Source organism: Rhincodon typus, chromosome 21 (assembly GCF_021869965.1).
Source record: "Rhincodon typus isolate 14 chromosome 21, sRhiTyp1.1, whole genome shotgun sequence".
NCBI classification, from domain to species: domain Eukaryota; kingdom Metazoa; phylum Chordata; class Chondrichthyes; order Orectolobiformes; family Rhincodontidae; genus Rhincodon; species Rhincodon typus.
In genome coordinates this window covers 3,987,457-4,004,034 of record NC_063352.1, presented here as the reverse complement: position 1 = coordinate 4,004,034, position 16,578 = coordinate 3,987,457, and the positions used below count along the sequence as shown (strand labels likewise).

Below are 16,578 nucleotides of genomic sequence, written 5' to 3'. Positions count from 1 at the left end.
GTTGGGATTAGTTTAGAAAGGCATCATGGTTAGCATAGGCATGGTTGGCCAAAGGGCCTGTTCCTGTCCTGTACTATTCTTTAACAATTGATACAAATCCCAATTAAGCACATCAAATATAGATAATAACTAAAATTGTGAAAAATAAAATTCATCTTGGCATGTTCTTCTAATAGTTTGTGTTCTAATGTTGCATTACTATGACTTCTGTGATCACTATTTGGTGCGTATTCTACTCAAGTCTACAAACGTTACAAAGATACAAGCTAAATACGTACCGCAGTCCTGATAGAACTTAGTTTTCTTAAATTTTCCAGCAATCGTTGGCTCTGAAAAATACATGAAACAATTGTTAAATATAAAGATACGAATTAGGAGCAGGAGGAGACCACTCAGCACTTCAAGCCTGCTCTGCCATTCCATAAGATCATGGTCCTTCTGATTAAGCCACATTCCCATCTATCCATGATAAAGCAGGTGAAGAGTTAACAAGCATCTATCTCTGCCTTGAAAATATTCAAGGACTCTGCTTTTACTGTCTACGTAGGACAAGTTATGTTTCCCTACCATGAACACCCAAATATATAATCATGGCCATGCTGCTGAATCTCCATCGTCCAAATTAATTCCTGAAATGGGCCCCACTATGGCCTCGACAAAGACCAGACTGAGTCCACTAGCCAGCATCACAGCAGTCTAACACATTCGACAGCAAAACTAAAAGAATGCAAATTGCCCCTGAACATTGCCCAGATGAAGTCTAGAATCTGCATGAGCTTGACAGGAGACAAGACAATGAGGATCACTGATGCAGAAGGCTATTCTACAAACACAGGTGCAGCTTGTTTCCTGTTCTGTTCTGTGAAGACGGATAAAAATCGTCATAGGTTCACTGGACTATAGGGCCGCACTCTCATTACAGAAAGGCAACCATAGGCAGTTTAACCCAAGGGCCACCATGTGGGGAGAGGTTGAGAAGAACAGACCTTCATGGTAACCTCAGCCAGTGCAGGAATTGAACTCCTGCTGTTGGCATCACTCCGCATAAGAATCCAGCCATCCAGCCAACAAAGAGCTAACTGATGCCCTTTGGAGTATGGCATGGCAAGCATCACAACAGTAATAAAATTGTTCCCAATGCTTGCTTAACTCATTTCAAGGCTTTTATAATGTTTGTCAAGAATCTTATTATGGCAAAGAATCCTGCAAAACTGGTTGACCCAGAGAAACAGGAACTTACAGTAGCCTGCAGGCTTGTAGCTTCACATACTAAAGGTCACACACTCTGCAACTGATGTGGAGGTGCCGGTGTTGGACTGAGGTGGACAAGGTCAGAAATCACACGACACCAGGTTATAGTCCAACAGGTTTATTTGAAAACACAAGTTCTCAGAGCCTCACTCCTTCTTTGGGTGTTAGAGAGAGAGGTAGTATCAGACACAGAAATTATAAGTAAAAGATCAAAGGTTCACACCACTGCTAGGATGTATTAAACAAACCTAAGATGCTGTTAATCAGTTAGAAAGTTTTAATTGATTAATATGTATACGGAAATCCCCGAATTCCTTTCACATTCCCGTCCTGAGAGAACTAAAGGTTTTATCAGTATAAAGAAGAGGTGACATTTTAGGTCAGACAATGCATGTTAGGTGTGAGGCCATGTTTAGAATCTGTGTTTTAGCTTGGAGTCAGACTGGTTTTACTTCTAACGTAGGAATTTATAAAATATCATATTGATTGACTGTCTATCAATTGTGTGCTTTTTTAACAAAATAAAATGTATCTGCAAATACAAATTGTGTGTGTGTGTGTGAGAGAGAGAGAGAGAGAGAGAGAGAGAGAGTGGGGAGACAGTGAGAGAGAATGGGGTGGGGGGGAGAGAGAATGTGTGTGAGGGGGGTGAGCGGGGAGACAGAATGTGTGTGCGCGTATTTGAGAGAGTGAGGGCAGGGGAGAGTCAGAGTGTGTGTCGGGGGGGGTGCAGAAAACAGAGTGTGTATATGTATGTGACAGAGGGTGGGGGGAGACAGACTGTGCGTGTGGTGGTTGGGGGGGGAGGGGGGGGGGGGGGGGGACAAGGGAGAGACTGTGTGTCTGTGTCTAATACTACCTCTCTCACTAACACGTGAAGGAGGACTGAGGCTCCAAGAGCTTATGTTTTCAAATAAATCTGTTGGACTATAACCAGTGTCATGTGATTTCTGACCTTGTGCAGCTGAAACTCTTCAAATTGTAGACAGGTTTTGGGAGTGGCAACAAACTGGGAGTGTAAAACATTCTGCATTTAACAGTGATAACAAGGCGTAGAGCTGGATGAACACATCCATCAGAAGAAGGGTCTAGGCCCGAAATGTCAGCCTTCCTGCTCCTCTGATGCTGCTCGGCCTGCTGTGTTCATCCAGCTCTACACCTTGTTATCTCAGATTCTCCAGCATCTGCAGTTCCTACTATCTCTGCATTTAACAGTCTTGGGTCTTACCACTTTCTGTATGGAGAAACAAGTTGAATATTGCAGAGATTACAAAAACAACACGGTACAAATATATACAGCATTATGCCGAACTAATTTACTGCATGGTCAGCCCTGAGGGAGAGTACTTGTGCAGTTTATGTCACCATCCTTTAAAAGAGGCTTACAAGAAACAGAGGGAGTACAGAAAACAGCAACAAGAACTACTGTACATATAAGGAAAGGTGAGATGAGAGAAATTAAATGAGCTTAAACCTATAAGATGAGAGGATTCCAGTGAAGTATTAAATAACTTAGTCCCTGTAATGACTCCCTCTGCAGAAGTTGGATTTGTGGTCATTCCAATCTGACTTTACTGTGCCGACAAGTACACCTTATCTTCTCACAGGGTCTTAATTGACTGTTTCAAACAATCCCCTCTTCAATTTATTGTCATTATCTCTCCTAATATCTGCTGTGTCAATGTAACCCAAACTCCCCTTTCAGTTCTGGTCACCACACAAGAGCAAGGATGCGATTGCAATGGAAGGGGTTTCAAAGGAAATTCAGCAGGATGTTGCCTGGGCTGGGGAGGTTCAGCAATGAAGAGAGGCTGGAGAAAGTTTGGTTGTTTTCTTTGGAGCAGAGAAGGTTGAGGGGGGAATCTGATAGAGGTGTATAAGATTATGAGGGACATGGATAGGGTGAAAGCAGCTGTTTCTCTTTGCTGAAGGGTCCACAACAAGGGGACATAATTTCAAAGTGAAAGGCAGGAGGTTTAGAGGGGATTTGAGCAAGTTTCTCCCCAGGGGATGGTGGGGTCTGAAATGCATCAACTGGGAGGGCAGTTGAGGTAGGCAACATGGAACTAGCATAGGTAGTGGTGTATTTTAGGCGATACAGATTCAATGGGCTGAAGGGACACTTCTGTACTACACTGTTTCTATGATTCACTGCAGGCACAGTTTTAGCTACTAGCTCCCCCTTGTGCCAAAAGTTTAGAATTTTCATCCTCAAACTTAAATCCTTATGTGGCTTCACCCGTCCCTAACTCTGTCATCTGATCCAACCCTTCAATTTCCCCACACACTGTTTTTGATGCACTCATCTTCACTTCACCCCACCAGTATCTGAAACAGCTGTCACAAAAATCCACAATGACATCCTCTGCAACTGTGTTAGTGGCATATTTTCCCTACTGCTCTTCTCTATCTCACTGCAGCCTCTTGTCTTCTGGCATCCCATCTCGGTCAACTTTTGTTCACCAACCCAGGTATCCCAGTCTTTGGCTCACATCATGATTCCCTCAAAATTTTAGTCAATATCAAACACCCTGCATAATTGTACGCTGTTGTAGCAATTATGGAGAGCCCAAAACAAAAATTGCTCATCACAAACAAGTTTTAATTAGTGAAGGGAAAATGAAAGACTTCAGGAAAAAACTCAGGGGTTGATAAATTTTGGGAAAACCTTTCAGGTAAACAGATGAAATCACAAGATTTTTATTTGTGGAAATCAAAACATGTTGCTGGGACTGAGCGAGGAGGAACACAGCAGGCCAGGCAGCATTAGAGGAGTAGGAAAGTTGACATTTCCGGTTGGGACGCTTCTTCAGATTTTCTGGAGAAGGGTCCCAACCCGAAACATCAACTTTCCCACTTGTCTAATGCTGCCTGACCTGCTGTGTTCCTCCAGCTCCACACTGATCTGACTCCAGCATAGGCAGTTCTTACTATCTCTGCTGGGAATGAGCAACTTTTCTTGCCTTTGGACATTTATGATCTCATGAAAAATAAAAACTTCCTCTGCCAGAAAAGTGCATGACATAAAAATTCCCATCTAACTTTGGCAATGAGACAGCTTTGACTCTTTTGAATCTAGAGAATACAGAAATATTTTTCCAAATTAATTCTCCTTTTCCTGCTTCAAGGCTTATTTCAATATTTTGACATTGCCAATTTTTTCCCCTCTGGTCAATGCTGCCATACCTAAACTTTCATCGAGGCTGATGGGCTTTCTGGAAGTTTTTCATACAACTACCACCAGTATCAAACTGGCTGACTGACTGGAAACACAAATCAAGTTAGGTAGCCTATGGGCTCTACGTATGCTGCCCATAAGGCAAAATTCTACGGATGGAATTAGCTGACTTGATAAAAACCAGCACCCTTACAAGCATACACCTGAGCACATTATTCACATTTTTTTTCTAATGATGGCTAATTACCAAGTTAAAAGATAAAACAACAAATAGATACTTACTAGTTGAGAAGCATACTTGATTCTGTTCACTATCCCATCATGTCCCAAATATTGCAGAGAGAGCCAGAGGGGCAAAGCTCGAAGTTTCTCAACTGGTTGACTTGTGGTGAGGCCCGCAGCTAGAGACTAAAATAATTATGAGTATCCTAAAGGTTCTAGAACTCAAAATAAAACCTTTGTAGACAGACACACAGAGTTTCAACAATTTTCATTTAAATTTGGAGGACAGATATATTTTTTGTAAAAATGAATTCATAATAATTTGATTATTTGAATCACATGTTTTGTGCAAAGAGTGTTATTTATACTTGCACATAAGTATTGCAAAGGGACTAATTACTTCAGGCCAATCCTTTAACAGATATGGAATTAAAACATATATACATACATAAATACTTAGTTCCTTTGCATGTTTGTTATCAAGTAATAAATCACTTACGAGTGAAGGATCCTCATGTCTGTACAGTGTCACTGCAGGAACAGCTGGAAGACCTAACCAAGGTCCTAAAGTCAAGGTCATGCTGTCACATTTAGTTGCAGCCTACAAACATGAGAGAGTTAAACATGTGTCTTATACACACCCTAATATAGCCTTCAACAGCCTTACACAGTAAATTCTAATGACAGTCACATAAAAGATAAAGTCAAAAATTGAGGAGTCATTCACAAGTTTAAAAACAAGCTTTCCTCTCCGAGTTATTAACCATAGTCCAGAAGAACCAGAGAGATCTGTCTCCATTTTGCACTGGTTACCGACATTACACGGTCTTGGAACCAGCACTGTAAGTCATTCTAACTTTATTAATATTTAAAGTAAATGAGATTCCATGAGTTTTCAGGAATTATAGGAACCATCAAAATGTAATTACTCAATTGGTCAAAGTACTTCACTAAAACCAAAAAAAAAAATGTACTAACCAGTACAGATGAGGAAACATAACCAAGTGTCAACATGGCCAAATTAACACTGTAATAGAAAAATAGATCTAATTTTAGCAATACATCATCAAGAGGACAGTGAAAATACCTTATATTTTAGAAAGGGACACTTAATGGAATACAAAATCTTGAGACCACTGTAGAAACTCAGCAGGTCTGGCAGCATTTGTGCAGCGAGAGGCAGAGTTAACATTTCAAGTCCAGTATGACTTCTTCCTCACTGTTCTGAGGAAGGGTCGTATCGGACACGAAACATTAACTCTTTCTCTCTCCACCGATGCCAGACCTGCTGAGTTTCTCCAACATTGTGTATTTGTTTCTGACTTTGAACATTTGCAGTGTTTTGCGCTTATTTGAATACAAAACTTTTCTGCTTATACATTAGTCTGTGCTTCCCTGCCTAACTTGGAAATGTTGTAGTGTTATAAACTTCAGTTAGACAGAGATCAGCACAGATTATAGGTTTAACCCGCAACTTTTCCCGAGGCAGTCCTAGTGCTGATTTATGACTGCTGTGGCAGAGGCTAGTTTGGGCCCAGTACGAGACCCTGCAGCAGCTGCAGTGGCCACATTGGCAAGGTGAGCCCAAAGTGGACTCATGGCGGTGGCGGAGCCGAGTTTGGGTTGGTGCAGTACTCAACGGCATCTGCGCTGATGAGGTCCAGCGAGGACTCAGTGGCCAAGGTGTTGGTGAAGGTGAGATGGTGCCGAAGCGTGGCGACCTTCTTTCCAGTGGTGGCGGCGTGGCAAAGTGACCTGTACCTGGCCACCAGGCTCATAGCAGAGCACTTAACAAGAAGGATTGTAAAGTTGAACACTATTTATTTATTTATCCTTCTGCCTTTATATTCTGTGTTTTGGTTTATTCTTCTGTATTTTAAGATGGTGCTGGAGAGTGGTGACACTGTACAATAAATAAATCAAATCAATACTGCTACAAATGGGACATTTTCTCATTGCCCTCTGATCCCGTGACGCAATTTCTGGCGTAAGCAAAATCCTAAATGCCACCCCACCAGTATATTTTGCTCACTTTTGATTGTACGTTTAGCAAGAAATGGACTACAAGTAACGAATTAATGAGCTGGGAAACAATGTTAAAATTCATCGTAACATGTAGTTCTTCAAACATCTGTTGCATGGGCTAAATATAAGTACAGTAGAAAATTTAAAATAGTTCTATTGCCAAACCATTTCTTTGGACCAATCGTTTTAAACCATTAAAAGGAGCTTGCTACATAAATGTAATGACATGGTGTGGCATTTTCACAGAACAAGAACAGTTTGAAGCAAAAGAGTTGCATTTAATCATCAAATGTAGCAATAAAGTTGATTAAAGTGTTTATCCTTACCCTTCTACATGTAACCACATCTTGTACTGATTGCAGAGTTCCTTCAACCGGGCAAGTTTATCTGTGTGTCCTGCGCCTGGTGTGCCTAAAATAAAATTTTTTTAAAAATTCTATATCTAGGAGACTTATTTTAAATAACCCAGGCCAAACATCACTTCTGGCCATCCCATTAGCAGTTTGCATAGCATGAATCTCAGGGGAGACGGTGACTTTAATATCTTACCTAGCCTTCCTGTTTAAACAACCTAATATGTTGGGGAAGACTGCACTCAAACAAGGACACGCTGTATGGATTCTTAAGTTAGTAACTCAGTTTATATCAAAATTGCAGAGGTTGCTTACAAGATTCCGGAGGCAAGTAGGAACTGCCTTCCAAACAGCAGTGCGGATATACCCCATGTACTGCAGCGGTTCAACAAGCTGGAAGCAAGGTAATTGAGTACGAGACACGAATAGATTTTTGACCAACAAGGGAGTCATTATCGAGTGTAGGCAGGAATTTGGATTGGACAGCCACAATCAGATCAGCCATGATCTTATTAAATGGCAGAGCAAGCTAGAGGAGCCAAATGGCCTACTCCTGCATATCACCACCTTCTCAAAGGCAATTAGGGATCGACAATCATATGGTACAGGTCACCATGTGCCAGGAGATCAACGACGGTTTGTATTTATAGCATTGAAAACCACTCCAATGCACCACAGAGAAATTAGTCAGACAAAAAAGGAGTTCGGATTAAAAAAGCAAATGTTAGGAGAACAAATATCAGTCATAAGAGATAGCGTACCTATGTCTTATGGTTTTGTAAGCTTGGCCTTGAAGGGTTGGGGGAAGAGAGATGGAGATTTCAGAAGGCTATTTTAAAATAGAGGGAATAGGTAGCCAACGGCATAGCTGCCAATAGTGGGGTGAAGGGAGAGCTGTTGCATAAGACATCAAAGTCAGATGGATTAAATGTTTGAAGGGGGCTGCAGGGTGGAAGAGGGTGAAGAAATAGGGGAAACCAATATCAATAAGGGACTTCAACAAAAGATGAAAATTTTAAATTGAGTCCTTTAAAAGGGAATTTTTTTTCCTATTCTTTTGTGGGATGTGGGCGTCGCTGGCTGGCCAGCATTTCTTGCCCATCCCTAGTTGCCCTTGAGAAGGTGGTGGTGAGCTGCCTTCTTGAACCGCGGCAGTCCTCCTGCTGTAGGTTGACCCATAATGCCATTAGGGAGGGAATTCCAGGATTTTGACCCAGCGACAGTGAAGGAATGGCAATGTATTTTCAAGTCAGGATGGTGAGTGGCTTGGAGGGAAACTTGGAGACGGTGGTGTTCCCATGTATCTGCTGCCCTTGTCCTTCTAGATGGAAGTGGTCATGGATTTGGAAGGTGCTGTCTGAGGATCTTTGGAGCATTTCTGCAGTGCATCTTGTAGATGGTACACACTGCTGTTACTGAGCGTCGGTGGTGGAGGGAGTGAATGTTTGTGGGTGGTACCAATCAAGTGGCCTGCTTTGTCCTGGATGGTGTCAAGCTTCTTGAGTGTTGTTGGGGCTGCACCCATCCAGGCAAGTGGGGAGTATTCCATCACACTCCTAAATTGTGCCTTGTAGATGGTGGACAGGCTTTGAGGAGTCAGGTGATGAGTTACTCACCGCAATATTCCTAGCTTCTGGCCTGCTCTTGTAGCCACTGTGTTTATGTGATGAGTCCAGCTGAGTTTCTGGTCAATGATAACCACCAGGATGTTGATAGTGGGGGATTCAGTGACAGTAACACCATTGAATGTGAAGGGACAGCGGTTAGATGGTCTCTTATTGGTGATGGTCATAGCCTGGCATTTGTGTGGTGTGAATGTCACTTGCCACTTGTCAGCCCAAGCCTGGATATTGTCCACATCTTGTTGCGTTTGAACATGGACTGCTTCAGTATCTGAGTAGTCACGAATGGTGCTGAACATTGTGCAATCATTGGCAAACATCCCCACTTCTGATCTTATGATGGAGGGAAGGTTATTGATGAAGCAGCTGAAGATGGTTGGGCCTAGGATACTACCCTGAGGAACTGGGAGTCTATGTAGACAGTGAAGATGAAAGTGATGGACAAACAATTTTTGATGCAGAAAGTAGAGTTTTGATGAGCTGATATCTATGGAGCATGAAGGGTGGGAGGAATTCTGAATTCTTGGGCCTGGAAATGACAAAGGAAAGGATGAAGGTTTCAGCAGTAGATGGCATTAGGTAGAGACAGAGCAGGTGATGTTACAAAAGCAGAAATAAGCAGTCTTTGTACTGGAGATAATGTGAAACCAAATAAGTCACCAAAGTTGCAAACATCGTAGTTTATTGTCGAACAGTTAGCGGGACAGATGCCTGAATTGATGGAAAACATATCAGATTTATGGCGGGAAAGAAATGAAAGTTTTGTTTCTTTCCAATATTTAATGGGAGGGAATTGAGTTTCCTCCAAGATAGAATCTTGGACAAGCAAGTTGCCATACAGGCAGTGGAGAGGTCAAGAAAGCTCGGAAGGAAGAGGAACTGGATGCCACCAAGAATGTACTTATGAAAGCTCCACACCTGTGGATCATATCACGGTGAAGGGGAGTTTCGACAGATAAGGGGCAATGAGACAGAAATTAGAAAGAAGATGCAGCATCTGGTCGAGGTTGGGAGAGAGCAGCAACCAGACAACTAACTCATGGTCTCAATCTTCGTGACAAAAAAAAAAATCCAGGAACTCCCTGAACTTGAGAAAAGAGATTCAAAGGAATGGTTAGTATCTGAGAAAAGAAGCTCAGGGGTGGGGAGGTCATGGGATCAGCTGTCACCAGCAGGTTTTTTTTTTAAAAATTGCTCAATCTCACTGGTATCCTTGAATTAATGAATATTTACATGAATAAATGAAATTGTGGCAATTTGAACTTTGAAGTGGGAACACTTATAAAACTATTTTATCTCCATTTTACTACACATACCTGCATTTGCGACAAGTAACACAGGAAGTTTTCCACATTCCATATCATCTTTAATAAGACTTTCTAGTAGGGCTACATCCTATCAAAGCAATAAATGACAAATCATTAAAGCAGGGAAAACCTGAGCTTGCAAACGTGAAGAATGTAGCATGTTATCTGTAGAATCATAGAATCCCTAAATTATGGAAGCAGGCCATTTGGCCCACTGGATCCACACCAACCCTCCAAAGAACATCCCACCCAGAACCCCACCCCGCCTACTCTATCCCTGTAACCCTGCATTTCCCCATGGCTAATCCACCTAGCCTGTACATCCCTGGACACTGGATAATTTAGCATAGCTAATCCACCTAGCCTGCACATCTTTGGACTGTGGGAGGAAACCCACGCAGACATGGGGAGAATATGCAAACTCCACACAGACAGTCGCACGAGAGTGGAATTGATCCTGGGTCGCTGGCGCTATGAGGCAGCAGTGCTAAGCACTGAGCCACATGCAACCCATCAATAACTGAGCTGCAGTTAGTAGGAGTTATAAAAGGATAAATCAAGAACTTACCATTTGATGTTGAGATCCAAACATAGTGTTACAAGGCACACTGCACATACAGGAGATTGGAAGACCAAGCTACAGTTGAGAAAAATTTGTACAATTTAATTTCAGTATAACGTATGCCCTTATTTTCCTGAAACCAATACACTTACCAATACAATAAAAAGAGGCAGTAGTATAGTGGTAACATCACTGAACTAATAATCCAGAAATGTAGGCAAATATAATGACAATGTGTTCAACTCTCACCAAGGCAGATGGCAAAATATAAATTCAGTAAAATTCTGCAATAAAAACTAATTTAAAAAGCCATCTGGTTCAGAGTCCTTCAAGGAAGGAAATTCTTCATCGCTACTGGGTCTGTGACTCCAGATCCACAATAATATGACTAACTTAACCAGACTTCATTTGACTCTTATCTAGTGAGGCTCTCATCCAATAAGTGAAAATTAAAAAATTCCTTTTACAAATAAATTTGGTGTTGCAAAGAATTTTAATGTTGTAATAGCCCTATGCTGTTGAAATTATCTTCACTTCTGGCTACAATGACGTCTATATGCGTGATTAAAATTATACAGTCATAGCCATTTAATGTATTTTCAATACCTTGCAGCAAGTAAAATCAGAATTAAAGTAAACATTATTTTGTGTCACTTTTACAAGATGCTGTACTTTCAAATTCATGCAACAGTATTTAACAGCGATGATGTGTCATTTAAAATTTACTTTAATTTCTGCCAAATAGGATACACATCTTAACAAACCATTCAAATATAAAAAAGGTGTCTTGCCAGAATATAAAAAGGTATTCTCAGGCTAATTATGGATGGTCAATAAACCAATGCCTCTTACATCAGAAGAATGAATGATCAAAGATTGCTTCATATGTTGTAGGACAAGTTTTTAAAAATAATGGCCAAATAATGCATTGTAAATAAAATTATAACTATTTTTGAAAGCACACACAAAAATACAAGCAATGTATATTAAATTTGTCAATGTTGCATTTTATTTTATAGTTTAATAGTATAATTTGGTATAATTTAGATACAAAGTATTTGATAATCATCATTTTATGAGACTTATACCCTTGCACACAAAGTTTTCCTTTAATTTTGAAGCTTTTACATTAGTAGTGTTGGCACATCTTTATTACTCCCCATTTTTCATGCTTCCAGTTTTATTAATTCAATCCAATAAAATGCTAGGACATATTCAGTGACAGAACTGAACTTAGAAGTTAATATTAATGTTATTTTAAATAACAGATGGCAAAAACGGCTTGAATGAATATACCAGATAGGTCCCTCTTATATCTAATTGTACATCCATTTAGATCTGATCCTTTGGTTATACTAACCAAAACCAATAGTTTGTAATTAATCCCATTTCAGATTTAATTTACATATCATGTTTTAGGTAAAGTAAAGCATTTTACCTGGTTACAGATATACTGGCCCAGACCTGTTCTACAGGCAGCACTAATATAGAGCACAGGGGACTTGTTATGCAGGACATTAAAACCTTCTATTGCGTAGTCTTCATAGTTTGAGTGGATAATGAGTTTGCACACTTTCAGGAGACCTTCCCGATCATCTTCATGATAATATGCAGAACCGTTTTCATATCTAAAGAACAAAATCCAAGCCTCAACTTACAATCACGCAGTTTAAATCCTAAAGCTCACACAAATGCTTTGTAAGATATATGTTTTGAGTGAAACCGTCCCTTGTGCGGGAATTAGCTCAAATGGTAGAGCTTTGTGAATGAGAAGTAGTAGGATTGATGCAGGGCAGTGTGAAGGTTCAGTGGTTGGCAATTGCTGCCTCGCAGTGTCAGGGACCTAAGGTTTGATTCCAGCCTTGAGTGAATGTCTGTGTGGAGTTTGGACATTCTCCCCATGGCTTTGTGGGTTCCTCCAGGTACTCCAGTTTTCTCCCATAGTCCAAAGATGTGCAGGTTAGGTGGATTGGCCATGCTGTATTGTCCATAGTGTCCAGGCTTTGCCTAGATGGAATAGCCATGGTAAATACGGGGTTACGGGGATAGGATGGGGAGTTGGGTCTGGGTGGGATGCTCTTCAGAAGGTCGGCTAAAGGGCCTCTTTCCACACTGTAGGGATTCTATGATTCTCCTCAAGAAAATCTACAGAAATTTTTATGAAGTCATGTGCCAAATCTGTGAACCAGAATGACAGTAGAAACTGAGGATCCTGGCTCAGGAGAGAAACTCAATGGAATTCCTGTGCCCAGGAGATCATATCGTAGAATTCTAAGATCTTACAACATGAGAAACAATGCAGTACACTTGCCTTTGCTGGCCATTTGAAAGTATTCTCCAGTTTAATTCAACACTGCAGCTTTTTACCACTAACTACACATCACCTGACAAAACCCTCTCCTCCATTTCCTCACCCCTCCCTATATCTAAACTCCTATAACCCCACAAATCACATTATATCAATGTTCCTCTAATTCTGTCCTCTGTGCATTCCCAATTTTAATCACTCCAACCCTGTGGCTGTGTCTTCGGCTGACTAAGTGCTCTGCTCTGAATGCCTTTCCTATACTTCTCTGCTTTGCTTTCCTCCTTTAGGGTACTCCTTGAAATCTGCCTTGTTAATCTGCTTTTGGTCACCCAGCTGAATATCTCTTTTGTGGCTCAAAGTCATTCTTTGTTTTATAATGGCCTTGTGAAGGGCTTTGGGATGATTCATCAAGTTTGAGGTGCTGCGTTGTTGAATTAAATTTCCCCTTAAGCTTCTACGGTCTAAAATGGAACAATCTTAGCTTCTCCAGTCTCTCCACATAACTGAATTCTCCGATCTTTGGCATCATCTTGGAAATCCCCCTCTATATCCTTTTCAAGATCTTCACATCCTTCCTCAGTACAGTATCCAGAATAGAACATGATATTCCAAATGAGGTTTAACCATGACCTGCCCATATCTGCAAAGCCAAATCTCCTGTATGCTTCCCTAACTGCTTTAGCCATTTTCAAAGGTTGGTGAATATTCCTATTCATGGTGTAGCCACTATTGCATCACCCCAGAATAGTAGGATTTTAGATTATACTGTCAGTCCATGTTATTCCTCACAAGTGCGATACTTGAAAATTATCTACCTTAAACTGCAACTGCCACACACTTGCCCATTTCACCAACCCATGTCATCCACTTCTTCTTCATGACCACATGACTACTTTCTTTTTTTTTGTTATGCAAAATCTCAAAATATTTCTTCCTCGTGTCTAAGTAGTTTATTCATAATATGATCCCAATACCTGCCCCTGGGGGCCTCCATTGCATATTCTTTCCAGTCATAGAAACGTTCATTCACCACTGCCTTCTACGCCTTAGCCAATTACACACGCATTACCAGCATGCCTTTAACCTCATGCGTTTATAATTTCCCAATTAGTCAGTTATATGGTACTTTATCAAATGACTCTTTGTACTTCAAAAGAATTCAGTCAGGTTAGTAAGACAGGATTTGCTTTAAATGAATCCAAGCCAACTGTTTCTCATTAACCCACACTTCAAGCAAAAATTAATCATTCCTTTGACCTAAGTCTTTAGTAATTACATGGGACTAACAGGCTTCTGGCCACCAGATTTATCCCTCTCTCCCTTCTTCTAAATTATGCTGTAACGTTTGAAATTCTCCAATCCTCTGGCATCACTAGGAGGCCTGAAAAACTGTCAGATATCAGCTATCCTTACTTAGTTCTTGAAATCTACCTCGTTAACCAGGTTTTTGGTCTTCTGACTCAATATCTTCTTATGCGGCTCAATGTCACTCTTTGGTTTATAACGGTCTTGTGTAGTGCCTTGGTATGCATCCCATCAGCACCAGATCATTTTATAACTGAATGTTGTCAATTTACTTGGTGCTTCCCTTTTACCTACTTTCATTCTATCCAATATCTCTACTCCCACTTTCTCTACTGCATAATCAACTTTGTCCTCTAAGACACATGCAAAATATTCATTCAGTACCTCCACCATGTTTTCTCCCTGTACAAGAGTTTTTTTCTTTTTAATTCCCTTAGTGGCACTATCATTCCTTTCATTGCACTCGGATTTATATAGGGTCTTTGGGCTTCCTTTTAAATTTTTCATTTTCTCCTCTGATGTCCAGATCTCCTTAACTTTCCTTTCCCCTTTGTCGTCATTTTCTGACAACCAACATAATTAAAAGGATAGACTCCATCATACCACCTTGAGGGAGAACTATGGGATGTAACATGCTGTACCACATTACTGCTCAGTTATCTTAAACAGGGTAGTAACATGTGCTTTGCACTAATTGAAACTGTTACCTGAAGAGTCTGCACAACCAAAGTGTGGTATCTGACAAAATCCTTGTAGTCAGCTTTCGCAATCTTTCTTTGTCCAGCACAGAGATATACGCTGCCAAACTGTGACCCAACAAGGACATATGACCCTGCTCTCCTACATTCTGTAATCTGCTAAATGCAGAAAGATGATTAAAATTTGCCAGTAGTTCTCATGAAAAAATTCTCTCACATTGAAATATACCCCTTAAAACAAAACACATTAGCAACAGAAGAGCAAGTTCATCAAAATACAACTGCTAACATTATTTTGCTTAGATTTCCAATTTAGTATAAATAAAGCAACAAAATCAGTGCCATGGGGAATGTCGCAGAACTTCTCTCTCAACATATTTTACCTGGCTTTTCCCTTCCCAGTGTTTTCCATTATGGATGCAATAGAACAAATACCTCAGTTTTAATATCAAATGTTTGGAATCCACATGATGTTCACTATCATTAATCTTCTAACCTCATCGAACTGCAACTTCTAATCCCATGTATTACACACTTTGTTAAATTCACCAGAATACACAATCCCAAAAACAAGCAGTTCTGGAAATCTTGTGTGTGTCTGGCATAAAATATAAAGTATGTAATGCAAAAATCGAAGAATTGCAAACTAGTAGGCTTTAGATTACTGGTGCCAGTTGTCATTATTCATGGATGCTTCTGGAATCTAATTATTGGTTACTAGTTATCTAGCTACTTCACATTTCCAGGTTAAATATGTGGATGAAATATCCGGGTATCAAGCAGCTGTTCATCTATAAATAGCTAAGTACTACATAGGCAGTTAGAAGTTAAACACATTATCAGATTCGCTGATAGGGTAAGTGAAGTAAAGTGGAAGGAAGCTTGTGTGGAGCATAAACACATCTCAGGCTGATTGCACTGCACATACTGTACAAAAAAGACCAATCTTTCTCAGCACTGTTTTCTTGTTGTGCCTCCAGAGTTAATCAAAATGCTTTCAAACTTTGGACAAAGTTTCAGGTTATGCAATCACAGGAATCAGAACTGAAATCCAACAGAGTTTTAAAGAATAAAGTACCCAGAACATCATAAAACTTCTTCAATTGTACCCGGTCATTTAAAAAAATGAATGTGCTAATCTCCTGAGAGGACATGCATCTTCTTTTGCATCTTGGCTGACCTTTTCCTAGGAAGTAGCGCTCTCCAACTAGCATTGCTGTCAACCAGAACAAGCACAAGAAGGGGAAAAAACCCACTGAGGCTACATGACTAATTGATCATTTTTTCACCCTTCCAAGGGAGAGGAATACTTTTCTTTTTTTTTAAGAAAAATACAGCTCCCTGTAACAACATGGATGAAATTAGGAACAGCATCACAGTATACTACATTTCATCTTTTTCGCCATAAAATCAATGTTGTGCTGAAAAGGTCAGTATCTTTACTTTGAAAATAATACAATTGAATTTTACAAATTAATTTACAGAAGATGTTCTTTAGGTAAAAATGTTTCTTCTAAAATTTACAAAATCAAAATAATCAAAAACTATCTTTGTATTCCAGTAATACAGGATAAGAGATTACCTAGCTAATATTTTATTAGACACGTTGAGGGTCAATTTCCAAAATTAAAGAACCTGACTAATTGAATTAATTGTCTAAATATTTTATTAAGGTTCTGATCTAGGAAGCAACCAACACTACAAAACTGAATTAAGTGCCTTGCAAAATATGCAAAGTATCATTACT

General features: G+C 40.1%; 1 protein-coding gene across 2 annotated transcripts in view; it reads right to left on the bottom strand.

Moving 5' to 3' along the window:
* pdxdc1 (pyridoxal-dependent decarboxylase domain containing 1) overlaps nt 1-16,578 on the bottom strand; it is a 62,040-nt gene that overhangs the window by 30,554 nt on the left and 14,908 nt on the right. The window contains exons 5-13 of one of the 2 annotated variants that reach the window (XM_048609337.1): nt 14,841-14,987; nt 11,959-12,148; nt 10,527-10,595; nt 9,968-10,046; nt 7,003-7,087; nt 5,630-5,678; nt 5,151-5,252; nt 4,712-4,837; nt 279-329 (exon numbers count right to left, since the gene is read on the bottom strand). In XM_048609337.1, coding sequence (XP_048465294.1) covers nt 279-329; nt 4,712-4,837; nt 5,151-5,252; nt 5,630-5,678; nt 7,003-7,087; nt 9,968-10,046; nt 10,527-10,595; nt 11,959-12,148; nt 14,841-14,987 — 898 coding nt within the window. Of the gene's footprint in view, nt 1-278; nt 330-4,711; nt 4,838-5,150; nt 5,253-5,629; nt 5,679-7,002; nt 7,088-9,967; nt 10,047-10,526; nt 10,596-11,958; nt 12,149-14,840; nt 14,991-16,578 lie in introns of both variants that reach the window. The other variant, XM_048609336.1, reaches the window with a different exon arrangement.